Genomic DNA, 12,737 nt, shown 5'->3' with positions numbered 1-12,737 from the left:
ATTAACATGACTGGGTATAAAAAGAGCATCTTGGAGTGGCAGCAGCTCTCAGAAGTAAAGACGGGAAGAGGATCACCAATCCCCCTAATTCTGCGCCGACAAATAGTGGATCAATATCAGAAAGGAGTTCGACAGTGTAAAATTGCAAAGAGTTTGAACATATCATCATCTACAGTGCATAATATCATCAGAAGATTCAGAGAATCTGGAAGAATCTCTGTGCGTAAGGGTCAAGGCCGGTAAACCATACTGGGTTCCCGTGATCTTCGGGCCCTTAGACGGCACTGCATCGCATACAGGCATGCTTCTGTATTGGAAATCACAAAATGGGCTCAGGAATATTTCCAGAGAACATTATCTGTGAACACAATTCACCGTGCCATCCGCCGTTGCCAGCTAAAACTCTATAGTTCAAAGAAGAAGCCGTATCTAAACCAGAAGCGCAGACGTCTTCTCTGGGCCAAGGCTCATTTAAAATGGACTGTGGCAAAGTGGAAAACTGTTCTGTGGTCAGACGAATCAAAATTTGAAGTGCTTTATGGAAATCAGGGACGCCGTGTCATTCGGACTAAAGAGGAGAAGGACGACTCAAGTTGTGATCAGCGCTCAGTTCAGAAGCCTGCGTCTCTGATGGTATGGGGTTGCATTAGTGCGTGTGGCATGGGCAGCTTACACATCTGGAAAGACACCATCAATGCTGAAAGGTATATCCAGGTTCTAGAGCAACATATGCTCCCATCCAGACGACGTCTCTTTCAGGGAAGACCTTGCATTTTCCAACATGACAATGCCAAACCACATACTGCATCAATTACAGCATCATGGCTGTGTAGAAGAAGGGTCCGGGTACTGAACTGGCCAGCCTGCAGTCCAGATCTTTCACCCATAGAAAACACTTGGCGCATCATAAAACGGAAGATACGACAAAAAAGACCTAAGACAGTTGAGCAACTAGAATCCTACATTAGACAAGAATGGGTTAACATTCCTATCCCTAAACTTGAGTAACTTGTCTCCTCAGTCCCCAGACGTTCACAGACTGTTGTAAAGCGAAAAGGGGATGTCTCACAGTGGTAAACATGGCCTTGTCCCAACTTTTTTGAGATGTGTTGTTGTCATGAAATTTAAAATCACCTAATTTTTCTCTTTAAATGATACATTTTCTCAGTTTAAACATTTGATATGTCATCTATGTTCTATTCTGAATAAAATATGGAATTTTGAAACTTCCACATCATTGCATTCCGTTTTTATTTACAATTTGTACTTTGTCCCAACTTTTTTGGAATCGGGGTTGTACAAGAACTATCAAGGAGATGACGGGGACAACCTCGAACTTTAATCATCATTTGGCAAGACTCCACCCAGAGAAGGAAGTGACACGCTATGTTCATTGCTCTGTTGATAGTGGGCGGGGCTTGCTGAGCGATGAACAAGCTTATTATCTGTAGCCTATTAACTAAAATGGAGCAGTCGAGCAGTAACGTTAGTCCAACACAGTAGCAGAGACGCTTTCACATAAAGGCAGCGACAGCCACCGTCAAACGGCGTCTTTCGACATTAAAGAAAATTTCTTTAATGACTCAGACTTGAACACTATGGACTCGAGACTGGACTCGGACTCGAGGTTTCGTGACTGGACTATATCACTGGTCCTTGTAAAATACGGTATCAGAAACTCCAGCATGTTTATACTGGACCTAGTTGCAGGAGTTAGTTGATGTTATTCAGAAAGACACCCGTGATTGTGAAAGAGCCCTAATAAGCAAAACATTTGACTGTTGCTCAAAGGAATGAACAGCTCGACATGCGCTACTGGAGTTACACCCTGAAAACTCTTTCTTTTTCCCTCTTTTTTCTGTTTGTAGCGTGACCTTGGGTGTAAGAAAGAAAGAAAGAAAGGCAGTATATATAAATTAAACCCATTATTAGATTTCAAGTAATCTTTGTTTTATGTAAATTGCTTTAGATTGTCCAGGGACATTTTAATTCTTTAATCAGGACATTTTGCTCACTAACTAACTGTCCAAACTCTACAAATATCTCCGAAAGAACAAATAGTTTGAAACCAGGCTGTGAGTTCAAACTGCTGCTTCAGATTCCTGTTCCTGGCTGAGCGTGACGTGGTCTTGTGCTGTTGTAGCCCCGTAAAGATTTGATGTTCTGTGCGTTCTGAAATGCTTTTCTGCTCATCTTGGTTGTGAGGAGTGGGGATTTGAGCAACAGCAGCCATCCTGTCAGCTCGAACCAGTCTGACCATTCTCCTCTGACCTCTTTCATCAGCAAGGCGCTTTCCGCCACTCCCTGGATTTTTGTTTCTCTTGCAGTATTGTGTAAATTCAAGACGCTGGTGTTGAGTGTGCAAGAAAATCCCAGGAGATCAGCAGTCTGTCACCAAAAACCGTGCCATGGTTCAAGTCAAAGAGAGCCTTTTTTATCCCCCGCTGGCTGAAAGACCCGAAGGGGGATAATGTCGTGGCGATTTCCGTCTGTCTGTCCGTCCGTCCGTCCGTCCTGGGAAGGGTACTCACTCGGGTGGAGCTTAAATGACAGAAAATAATTTTTCATTGATTTTTATTTAGTCTTACCCCCTGAACATGTTCCATTTGTATTAAAAACCATATAGACAAAGTTTGTGCTTTAAATTTTAATGGTCAACCTGAAGACTACAATATTTATTTATTTATTTATTTATTTTCTTTTTACAATTGTCCATTTTATGTGTATTCTAATCAGTACTATATCATCAGTTGTTAATTTATATTTATTTATTTTATTTACCTTTGTTGCCGTATGTACAAATTATAAACTATATTATTATTATTATTATTATTATTATTATTATTATTATTATTATTATTATAGTTCATATACAATTCTAGTCCTTTGCATTTCTGTGATAAAGCTCACTGTGACGGCGTCTTGTTTAATGCATGATTTTATGTCATTTTATTTTCTTTTATTCCGCGTATGTGTATAGTAAGTTTTAGAAAAATTAGACACGTGTTCTTGGGCAGCTCTGTATTTGTATATATTGTACAGAACTACAGATTCCGAACATATTCGGATCATTGCACACAGACGCGTATTCAAAAAGCCTAGGTCACAACCAGACGTACGATTTTTTTGGCCGTGCGTTTTTTGGCGTTTCCCGAATCGCTGCGTTTTTTTTTTTTGTTCGTGGAGAAAGACGCACGTTGGCCGTAAGTTTGTCTTGCAACCTGAAAAAACCGTAAGCGCCCGTAGAGTTTGTTTGACATGACAAAGAACCTTTGCAGCCAGTCTACGGCTCGAAAATCAGCACGTCACACGCGCACCCTCCGTGCGTTTCTTGCGTTTTTTGCACGTAGACCAGCCGTAGGAGCACGTACGGCCGGTTGTGACCGAGGCTAAAGAAGTTCCCATTCTACAGGCTTTTTTTTTTTTTTTTTTTTAGCCTATTGGTACTTTCTTTTTGAGATATTTTATCAATAAAGTAAATAAAGGGGGCGTCATGGCTCAGGTGGATAAGGCGCCATACCATAAATCCGGGGACCCGGGTTCGATTCTGACCCGAGGTCATTTCCCGATCCCTCCCCGTCTCTCTCTCCCGCTCATTTCCTGTCTCTACACTGTCCTATCCAATAGAGGTCAAAAAGCCCCAAAAAAATCTTAAAATAAAGTAAATTAAAAAAGTATTGTTCAACAAAATGGTTTATTTAGACACTGACAAATATAGCAATGTGGCATATTTACCATGCACTAGTTCTGTATCCAGACTTCAGAGGTACTCAATAAAGTGTCTTCAGTATGGGTACAGGTAGACCGAGGGCCAGTAGAGGCTTTGTTCTGAAGCTTATGGGATGTGATCGGTTAGATCCATAATGTTAGCGATCAGTTTTTAAAATAATTACACTGTGCAACTGTTATAGTGTTATTTCACTGTATACTTTGCAATAAACCCTTAATAAACTGATTGATATTTAATGCTGCCCCAATCCATTCCAGTGTAGTAGTATTGTAGGCCCTGTATTGAATAACGCCTCTAATGACAACAGGACTTAAAGGAGAACTGAAGTCATTTTTAAACTTGCTTTATTTCTTAATTAACGTGTTATTCAATTACGTTTTCAGTTTTAGTAACCTTTTATCGTGACTCGTATTTGCAACTAACTGCAATTAAATATTATACTTATCGGCCTATTCAGTTTTTAGCCATGTTGAATGTAGTTCGTTTGGTCCACGGCAGGCGTCGCTTATCCACGCGATCTTCACAAGACTTGTGCGAGACTTCGAAACGTGAAGTGTCAGCCAGGTGTCGGTGCCGCCATTTTGAAAACTGTTTCCCAAACGAAATATTGCACAAAAAAAAAATGAGTTGAAATGACGATTACTGCCGACTTTTTTTTTTTTTTTCAAACTTTCCGATTTGCTATCAAAACAAACACAACGTCCGGCTTGATTACATCAGCATTCGAAAGAGAGAGCGCGCGCGTCTTTTGACAACGTTGGCAGATGTTGGTCGCTTTCCCTGTGTCTGAAATCGCTCCCTACTCATTATACAGGGCGCTATATAGTGAGGACGCCATTCTGTAGTGCTGTCTGAAACCTTAGTGAGGATTATTTACACCCTATATAGTGCACTCAAAGTATCCCACAATGCATCACGAAAAGTAGTGTACAACGATGGTTCTAACCAAAGCAATATATCCCATTGTGCATTGCGGTCGCGCTGAAAGAAATCAAATTAAAAGTCTCAAATTTGATTTAATAAAAGGCAGCAGTGAAGAAGAAAAAGTATTCAGCCTTGATTTAAAAGAACTGAAAGCTGCAGGTATTTTGTATTGATTAATGTGGGAAATTATACGCTCAGTGTAATATGGATTTATCACAAAAACACATGCATGTGTTTTATTATTTTGAAAACCCACCAGCCGACTGATCTGGCATGTTTTAATTGTGCAACAGTAATGACGTAAATAACGGTGCGATGGACTAGTGTCCGAAAGTGTTTGGGTTTTTTTATTTTATTTTATTTTTCATTTTACCAATGAGCTCACTATACAGTCCTCAATATAGAACTCTCTAGAAAGTGAGTAGGGAGTAGCGAACGAGTGAGCGATTTTGGACACAGATTGATTTCCGCTGTACGTTTTACTTCCGTCCTACGATGTCTCGCACAGGTCTCAACAAATCTCGTTTACGGCCGTTGCTTTGACATATGGACTGATGTATTACAGAGCATATTTCAAACACTCATAACTTGCTATAGCAGTGACAAAATAGCGATCAAAATGCATTCCGATATTTAATAAAATGAGAGAGAAAGAATTTTGATAATGAAAATTTGCCTTCAGTTCTTTAATTGTGGCAGACTTTGTGGCTTGGCTGCCAAACTTCATGCTGATTGAGCTACCAGTTAGATTTTTTCATTTTTGTTAATATTTTACCAGTATTTCATTTATTTATACTAGTGCATCTCAAAAAATTAGAATATTGTGAAAAAGTTCAATATTTTCCATCAGTTATTTAAGAAAGTGAAAATGTTATATATTATAGACTCATTACACATAAACTAAAATGTTTCAAGCATTTTTCTATTTTAATTTTAATCAGTATGGCATACAGTACAAAACCATAAAAAACATCTCAAAATATTAGAATATTTCATTTCGAGTTTGAGTAAAACAGTATGAACACAGTGCATCTCTCGGTCTAGTTCAGTACACACAACCACAATCATGGGGAAGACTGCTGACTTGACTGTTGTCCAGAAGATGATCACTGATGCCCTCCACAAGGAGGGTAAGCCAGAAAAGGTCATTGCTGAAAAGGGTGGCTGGAAAAGGTGCACAAGCAACAGGGATGGCCGCAGTCTTGAGAGGATTGTCAAGAAAAGTTGATTCAAGAACTTGGGAGAGCTTCACAAAGAGTGGACTGAGGCTGGTGCCAGTGTATCAAGACCCATCACGAACAGACATCTTCAAGAAAGGGGATACAACTTTCGCATTCCTAATATCAAGCTACTCCTGAGCCAGAGACAATGTCAGAAGTGTCTTATCTGGGCTAAGGAGAGAAAGAATTGGACTGTTGCTCAGTAGTCCAAAGTCCTCTTTTCAGATGAAAGTACATTTTGCATTTAATTTGGAAATCACGGTTCTAGAGTCTGGAGGAAGAGTGGAGAGGCACAGAATCCAAGGTGTTTGAAGCCCAGTGTGAAGTTTCCACAGTCTGTGATGATTTGGGGTGCCATGTCATCTGCTGGTGTTGGTCCACTGTATTTTATCAAGTCCAAAGTCAACACAGCCATCTACCAGGAGATTTTAGAGCACTTCATGCTTCCATCTGCTGACGAGCTTTTTGCAGATGCTAATTTCCTTTTCCAGCAGGACTTAGCACCTACCCACAGTGCCAAAACTACTACCAAATGGTTTGCTGACCATGATATTACTGTGTTTGACTGGCCAGCCAACTTGCCTGACCTGAACCCCATAGAGAATCTATGGGGTATTGTCAAGAGGAAGATGAGAAACACCCGACCCAAAAATACAGATACGCTGAAGGCCACTATCAAAGCAACCTGGGCTTCAATAACACCTCAGCAGTGCCACAGGCTGATCACCTCCATGCCACACCGCATTGATACAGTAATTCATTGTAAAGGAGCCCCAACCAAGTAGAGTGTATAAATGAATATACTTTTCAGAAGTTGGACATTTCTGTATTGTAAATCCTTTTTTTGATTGATCTTGGGGAATATTCTAATAATTTGAGATACTGTATTTCTGATTTTCATGAGCTATAAGCCATAATCATCAAAATTAAAACCAAAAAAGACTTTAAATATTTCACTTTACATGTAATGAATATAGAATATATGAAAGTTTACCTTTTTGAATTAAATTATGAAAAAAAGGAACTTTTTCATGGTATTCTAATTTTTTGAGATGCACTAGTGTATATATAATATTTTTATATATATATATATATATATATATATATATATATATATATATATATATATATTGTGTGTGTGTGTGTGTGTGTGTGTGTGTGTGTGTGTGTGTGTATGAAATTAGGTGGTAAGATGGTCATATTTAATAACTTTTAAAAATGAGCTCCACCCCAGTGCTCACCTTCTGAAATCAACTCCTCACAATTTTTGGAGGAATTTCACAAAACTTGGCAGGATTCTTTGTTATATGTCGGTAACACACATATTTCAATTTTGTTCAATTCGGTCGCATTTTACCAGAGTTACAGCCCTTGATTAACAACCTTGTACTTTCACAATTTCAAGAAGCTGTGCTGACCTTCTGAAATCAACTCCTCTCACAATTTTTGGATGAATTTCATGAAACTTGGCAGGATTCTTTGGTATATGTCGGTAATACGCATATTGAAATTTCATTCAATTCAGTTGCGTTTTACCAGAGTTACAGCCCTTGATTAACAAAATTATACTTTGACAATTTCATGAGTGTTTTCCTTCTGAAATCAACTCCTCTTACAGTTTGTGGAGGAATTTCACCAAACTTGGCAAAAGGCTTTGTTATATGACAGTTATACGCATATTGAAATTTCGCTTAATTTGGGCAAATTTTCCCAGAGTTATGCCCTTGATTATTAACAAACTTGTGCTTTGGCAATTTCATCAAGGTGCGCTTGCTTTCTGGAATCGACTTCCCTTACAATTTTCATCCCCCGTTGGCTGAAAGGCCCGAAGGGAGATTATGTCGTGGCGATGTCCGTCCGTCTGTCCATCCCAGGAAGGGTACTCACCTTCTGAAATCAACTCCTCTCACAGTTTTTGGAGGAATTTCACGTTACTTGACAGGATACTTTGTCATATGTCGGTAATACGCATATTGCAATTTCATTCAATTCAGTCGCATTTTATCAGAATTACGGCCAAGTTGCCAGCGGGGATATTGTGCTCTCAGAGCGCTCTTATTTATTTTTTTCCTCATTCTGATATTTGGTGTGAACATTCACTGAAGACCTGTATCTGTATGATTTGATGCATTGTGCTGCTGCTGCATGTCAGGTTATTTGCATGACTAAGCAGGTGTTCCCATAATGCCTATACGTGTTGGTGAAATTTTTACTCTCCGCCCATACAGGAGGTGCTGGAACTCTTCGGATGACATCTGTTGAAGTAAGACTCGTTTTCAATTTCTGCTTCACAGTGCTTTCCCAACCCCACCGTTTGTCATGTAAACATTCCAGTCATATTCTTGGAACAGTGAAAGATATTTTGCTCTTATAACTACAATATCCAGGGTCAGACCTCGTTGAGTTCTTCGCAAGCCAATAAGAGAACCATTGGTCATCGGGGGATTGACCCCACAGGGGAGACTACATACAAAAAGGCAAGAAAGCTAAGTGATCTCATGTATATTCACACATGATGGCTCGGTTGCTGTTGTGGCACTGAACCAAGCGACAACATGGATTTTTTTTTTTTTTAAACTAGTTGTTTACCATAGCAGGTTCTTTTTTTTTTTTTTTTTTTTTAATATGTTTATTGGACAAACCACAAAGAGAATCACAGTCAAAGTATAAAATGTTTACAGGCCATGGGTTTGTTTTTGTTTTTAAATCAAGAACCCAACACCCAAAACACCCACCCTCCCCAACCCAATAATTCCCATGAACTGAAAATGAAACTTAAAATATTATAAAGAAAGGGCAAATCGGCCTGAACTAGTAGATGCATATCTACCCATAAAGATACATACATATACACAAAGACAACAAAGACATTAAAATGAAGCAGAGTGAAAAATAAATAAATAAATAATAATAATAAACATAAAATAATGATACTACTACTAATAAAAAGCAAACAATTTAAAACAATATGTACAATAAATAAAAAAAAAAAAAAAAAAAAAAGGGGGAAAGTGTCACTAGTCTTCAATGTCTAATTGTTGGTTTATGTTAAATAGATCATAGGAAAGGAGGGGCTCCCACGTTTTATAGAATGTTCTCAAAGATCCTCTAACAGTATGCTTTATTTTCTCTAGGTGTAGGAAAGACATAAGCTCTCCAAGCCAGGAACAAGAGCCAGGTGGTTTAGGGCTCTTCCAGTGAAGAAGTATTTGACGTTTGGCTATTAGTGCAGCAAATGCAATAACATCAGCTTGGTAACTGTTAAATTTCCCTAAAACAGGGGACACACCAAAAATTGCAATTAAAGGACATGGGGAGATAGGAATATTCAGGACTTCAGAGAGGGTGGTGAAGAAAGATAACCAGAAAGCATTAAGTTTGGTACAGGTGTAGAAAGTGTGTGTATGATCTGCTGGAGAGTGAGAACACCTGATGCAGAGATCATCCGCTTCAGGGAACAGTTTTTTCAGCCTGGCCCTGGTGTAGTGAAGTCTGAAAACCACTTTGAACTGAATAAGACTCATTCGTGCACAAATACAGGTGGTGTTAATCCTGGCCAAGACATCCATCCACCAGACATCTTCCAATGGAAGACCAAGTTCCTTTTCCCAATTCTCCTTAAGCCATAACAGAGGAGACAACTGGGATGAGAGGAGGAGATTGTGTATTGAGGAAATGCGGCTGTTTATAACTGGATTGTACATAATGTCTTCCAACAGAGTTTTTTCTGGCAATGTAGGGAAGGAAGTGAAATGAGTTTTTGCAAAGTCTCTTAATTGAAAATATCTAAAAAGACCTTGATTTGAGACACCACGGTTTTTGACCAGGTCAGCAAAGCTTACAAAAGAATTAACTGAGTATAGGTCATTGAAAGAGACCAGGCCCATATTTCTCCACAACATGAAGGTCTTATCTATACTGGAAGGTAAGAACAAGTGATTATTGCAGATGGGAAGAAGGACAGATGGAGCTTTTAAACCAAAGTGATTTCTAAACTGCTTCCAGATTTTTAAGGAGGAACGCACCAAAGGATTATTAGTGTGTTGAGAAGGGCGTATAGAGAGAGGACCAAAAAGCAAGGCTGGTAGTGAAGATGTAATGCAAGAGTTTGCTTCTATTACACACCAGTTAATGTCTGGGTAATGACACCATTTCTTAAGCATTTGAATGTTAGCGGCCCAATAGTATAACAGCATGTTTGGTAGAGCAAAACCCCCAACCAGCTTGGGTCTCTCTAACATTCTTTTCTGAATCCTGGGGATCTTGCCATTCCAAATAAAAGAGGACACACTTCTGTCCAGTGACTTAAAAAAAGATTTCGGAAGAAAAAGAGGGAGTGTCTGAAACAGAAATAAGATACGGGGTAACACATTCATTTTAATTGTCTCAATTCGGCCAACAAGAGAAAGGGGTAAAGCATGCCATCTCTGAAGATCTGCTTTTATATTCTCAACAAGTTTTATGAAATTGTTTTTATGAAGAGAGCTAAGTGAATGAGAGATATTGACGCCTAAATATTTAAAGCTATTAGGGGATAACTGAAAGGGTAGTGTACCTGGAGGGATTAATTTAGCAGATTGATTGACAGGAAAACAGAGACTCTTATCAATGTTCAATTTATAACCTGAGAATGTTCCAAATGTCTTAAGTAAATCCACTATTTTCTCAGTGCAGTTAAGAGGGTCACACACATATAACAATAAATCATCGGCATAGAGCGAGACTCTATGTTCAAGGCCTCCTCTAATAATACCAGAGAATAGTGGGGAAGTTCTCAAGGCAATTGAAAGTGGTTCTATGGCTATTGCAAATAATAAAGGTGACAAGGGACACCCCTGACGTGTGCCACGTGTTAGAGGGAAGGCAGGAGATATATCAGAGTTGGTTTTAACACTAGCAGTTGGGGCAGAGTACAGAAGACGAATCCAAGAAATGAATTTAGTTCCAAACCCAAACCTGTGCAATACAGAAAATAAGTAATTAAATTCTACGCGATCAAACGCTTTTTCTGCGTCAAGGGAAATGACCAGCTCAGGGGTTGGAGAGGCAGAAGGAGATAAAACCACGTTCAAGAGTCTGCGTACACTAAATGATAGTTGACGGCCCAGGATAAAACCTGTTTGGTCTTCTGAAATAATTTTAGGGAGACATGTCTCCAGTCTACGTGCTAGCACCTTCGCCAGAATTTTAACATCGTTGTTAAGAAGACTGATGGGTCTGTAGCTGCCGCATAGATTTGGGTCCTTGTCTTTCTTTAATATAAGGGAAATCAAAGCCTGATTGAGAGTTGGAGGTAAAATTCCCTGCTCCAATGAGTCATTATAAACATCCAGTAGTAAAGGGGCTAGTTGAATAGAAAACTTCTTAAAAAACTCCACTGGATAGCCATCTGGGCCAGGGGCTTTGTTACTCCGCATTTGGGCTATGCAGGAGGTGATTTCTTCTAACTTAAGGGGTTCATCTAAACTTCCCGACATATCCTCACTTAAAGTTGGAAATTCTAAGTTATCTAGAAATGAGTCCATGGAAAAGCTATTAGAAGGAGGTTCTGATTGGTAAAGAGTAGAATAGAAAGAGGAAAAGGCGGAATTTATGGAGGCGGGGTCTGTAGTCAGATTATGAGAAGTGTCATAAATCTGTGAAATAAAACGTGAAGCATATTCGTGTCTCAACTGTGAGGCTAAAAGGCGGCCAGCTCTATCCCCATGCTCATAATATGTGGCTCTTGTGCGCTGCAATAGGTATTCTGCTTTCCCAGTGGATAATAGGTCAAACTCAGTCTGCAACTGTAAGCGCTTGGCAGTTAAATCAGGATTAATTGATAATGCCTGTTGCCTATCTATATTTAGAATGGCATCTGTTAATTCTTGCTGCTTCAATCTTCTATTTTTAGCTAAATTAGAACTAAAAGATATAATACTCCCTCTAATGAAGGCTTTTAATGTTTCCCATAAGAGTGATGGCGATACATGCTCAGATCTATTAGTATCTAAGAAAAAATTAATGTTTGTAGAAACATAATCACAAAAATCAGAATCAGCAAGCAAGCTGGAATTAAGCCTCCAACCACCTTTATGACTGAGGGAACTTAATGGTAAACACAGGTCTAGAATGTGGGGGGCGTGGTCAGAAATTACAATGGCGGAGTATTGTGTAGTACCAACAAGAGGTAGAAGAGATTTATCAATAAAAAAATAGTCAATACGTGAGTAAACCTTATGGACAGGAGAATAGTAGGAGAAATCCTTCGCGCTGGGATGGAAAAAGCGCCAGGGGTCAACACATCCAATTTGTTCCATGAAAGTTTTTAACGCCTTAGACATAGCTGATGGTGTTACTGTTTTAGACTGAGAGCGATCAATAGCAGGGTTAGTGACACAGTTAAAGTCTCCACCCAGGATTAGCTGATGAGTATCCAAATTTGGTAAATGAGAAAAAACAGTGGACATGAAATTTGGGCAATCCCAGTTTGGTGCGTATAAGTTCGCTAAAACCACAGGAGTTTTAAAGAGCAAGCCAGAAACTATAATATAACGGCCACAGGGATCAGAGTGTATCTGGTCAGGAGAAAACTGAATTCTTTTATGAATTAAAATAGCCACGCCTCTGGATTTACTATTAAAATTGGAGTGAAAAATCTGACCAACCCAAGGTTTGCGTAGTCTCACCTGATCTTCCCTGCGCAAGTGCGTCTCCTGCAAAAAAGCTATACCAGTAAAAAGGCTCTTTAAGTGTGAGAGAACTTTACATCGTTTAATTGGCCCACCTAACCCACGTACATTCCAGGTAACTATTTTAATGGGGTGCCTATTCGACCCACCTTGCATTGTAGAGGAAGTTGACATCTATATCAAGTCTTGGAG

General features: G+C 39.2%; 1 protein-coding gene across 5 annotated transcripts in view; it reads left to right on the top strand.

Annotated features, from left to right (window-relative positions):
* pip5k1aa (phosphatidylinositol-4-phosphate 5-kinase, type I, alpha, a) overlaps nucleotides 1–12,737 on the top strand; it is a 118,685-nt gene that overhangs the window by 34,357 nt on the left and 71,591 nt on the right. For all 5 annotated transcript variants that reach the window (XR_009651223.1, XR_009651222.1, XR_009651221.1 and 2 more), the window contains exons 3-4: nucleotides 8,103–8,137; nucleotides 8,262–8,351. Coding sequence is in view for 2 of the 5 variants with exons in the window: in XM_060904890.1 (XP_060760873.1) it covers nucleotides 8,103–8,137; nucleotides 8,262–8,351 (125 nt within the window). In the remaining 3 variants the exon portion in view is untranslated. The remainder of the gene's footprint in view (nucleotides 1–8,102; nucleotides 8,138–8,261; nucleotides 8,352–12,737) is intronic.

Source organism: Neoarius graeffei, chromosome 22 (genome assembly GCF_027579695.1).
Source record: "Neoarius graeffei isolate fNeoGra1 chromosome 22, fNeoGra1.pri, whole genome shotgun sequence".
Classification (NCBI taxonomy): Eukaryota; Metazoa; Chordata; class Actinopteri; order Siluriformes; family Ariidae; genus Neoarius; species Neoarius graeffei.
This window is presented reverse-complemented; position numbering and strand designations above follow the sequence as displayed.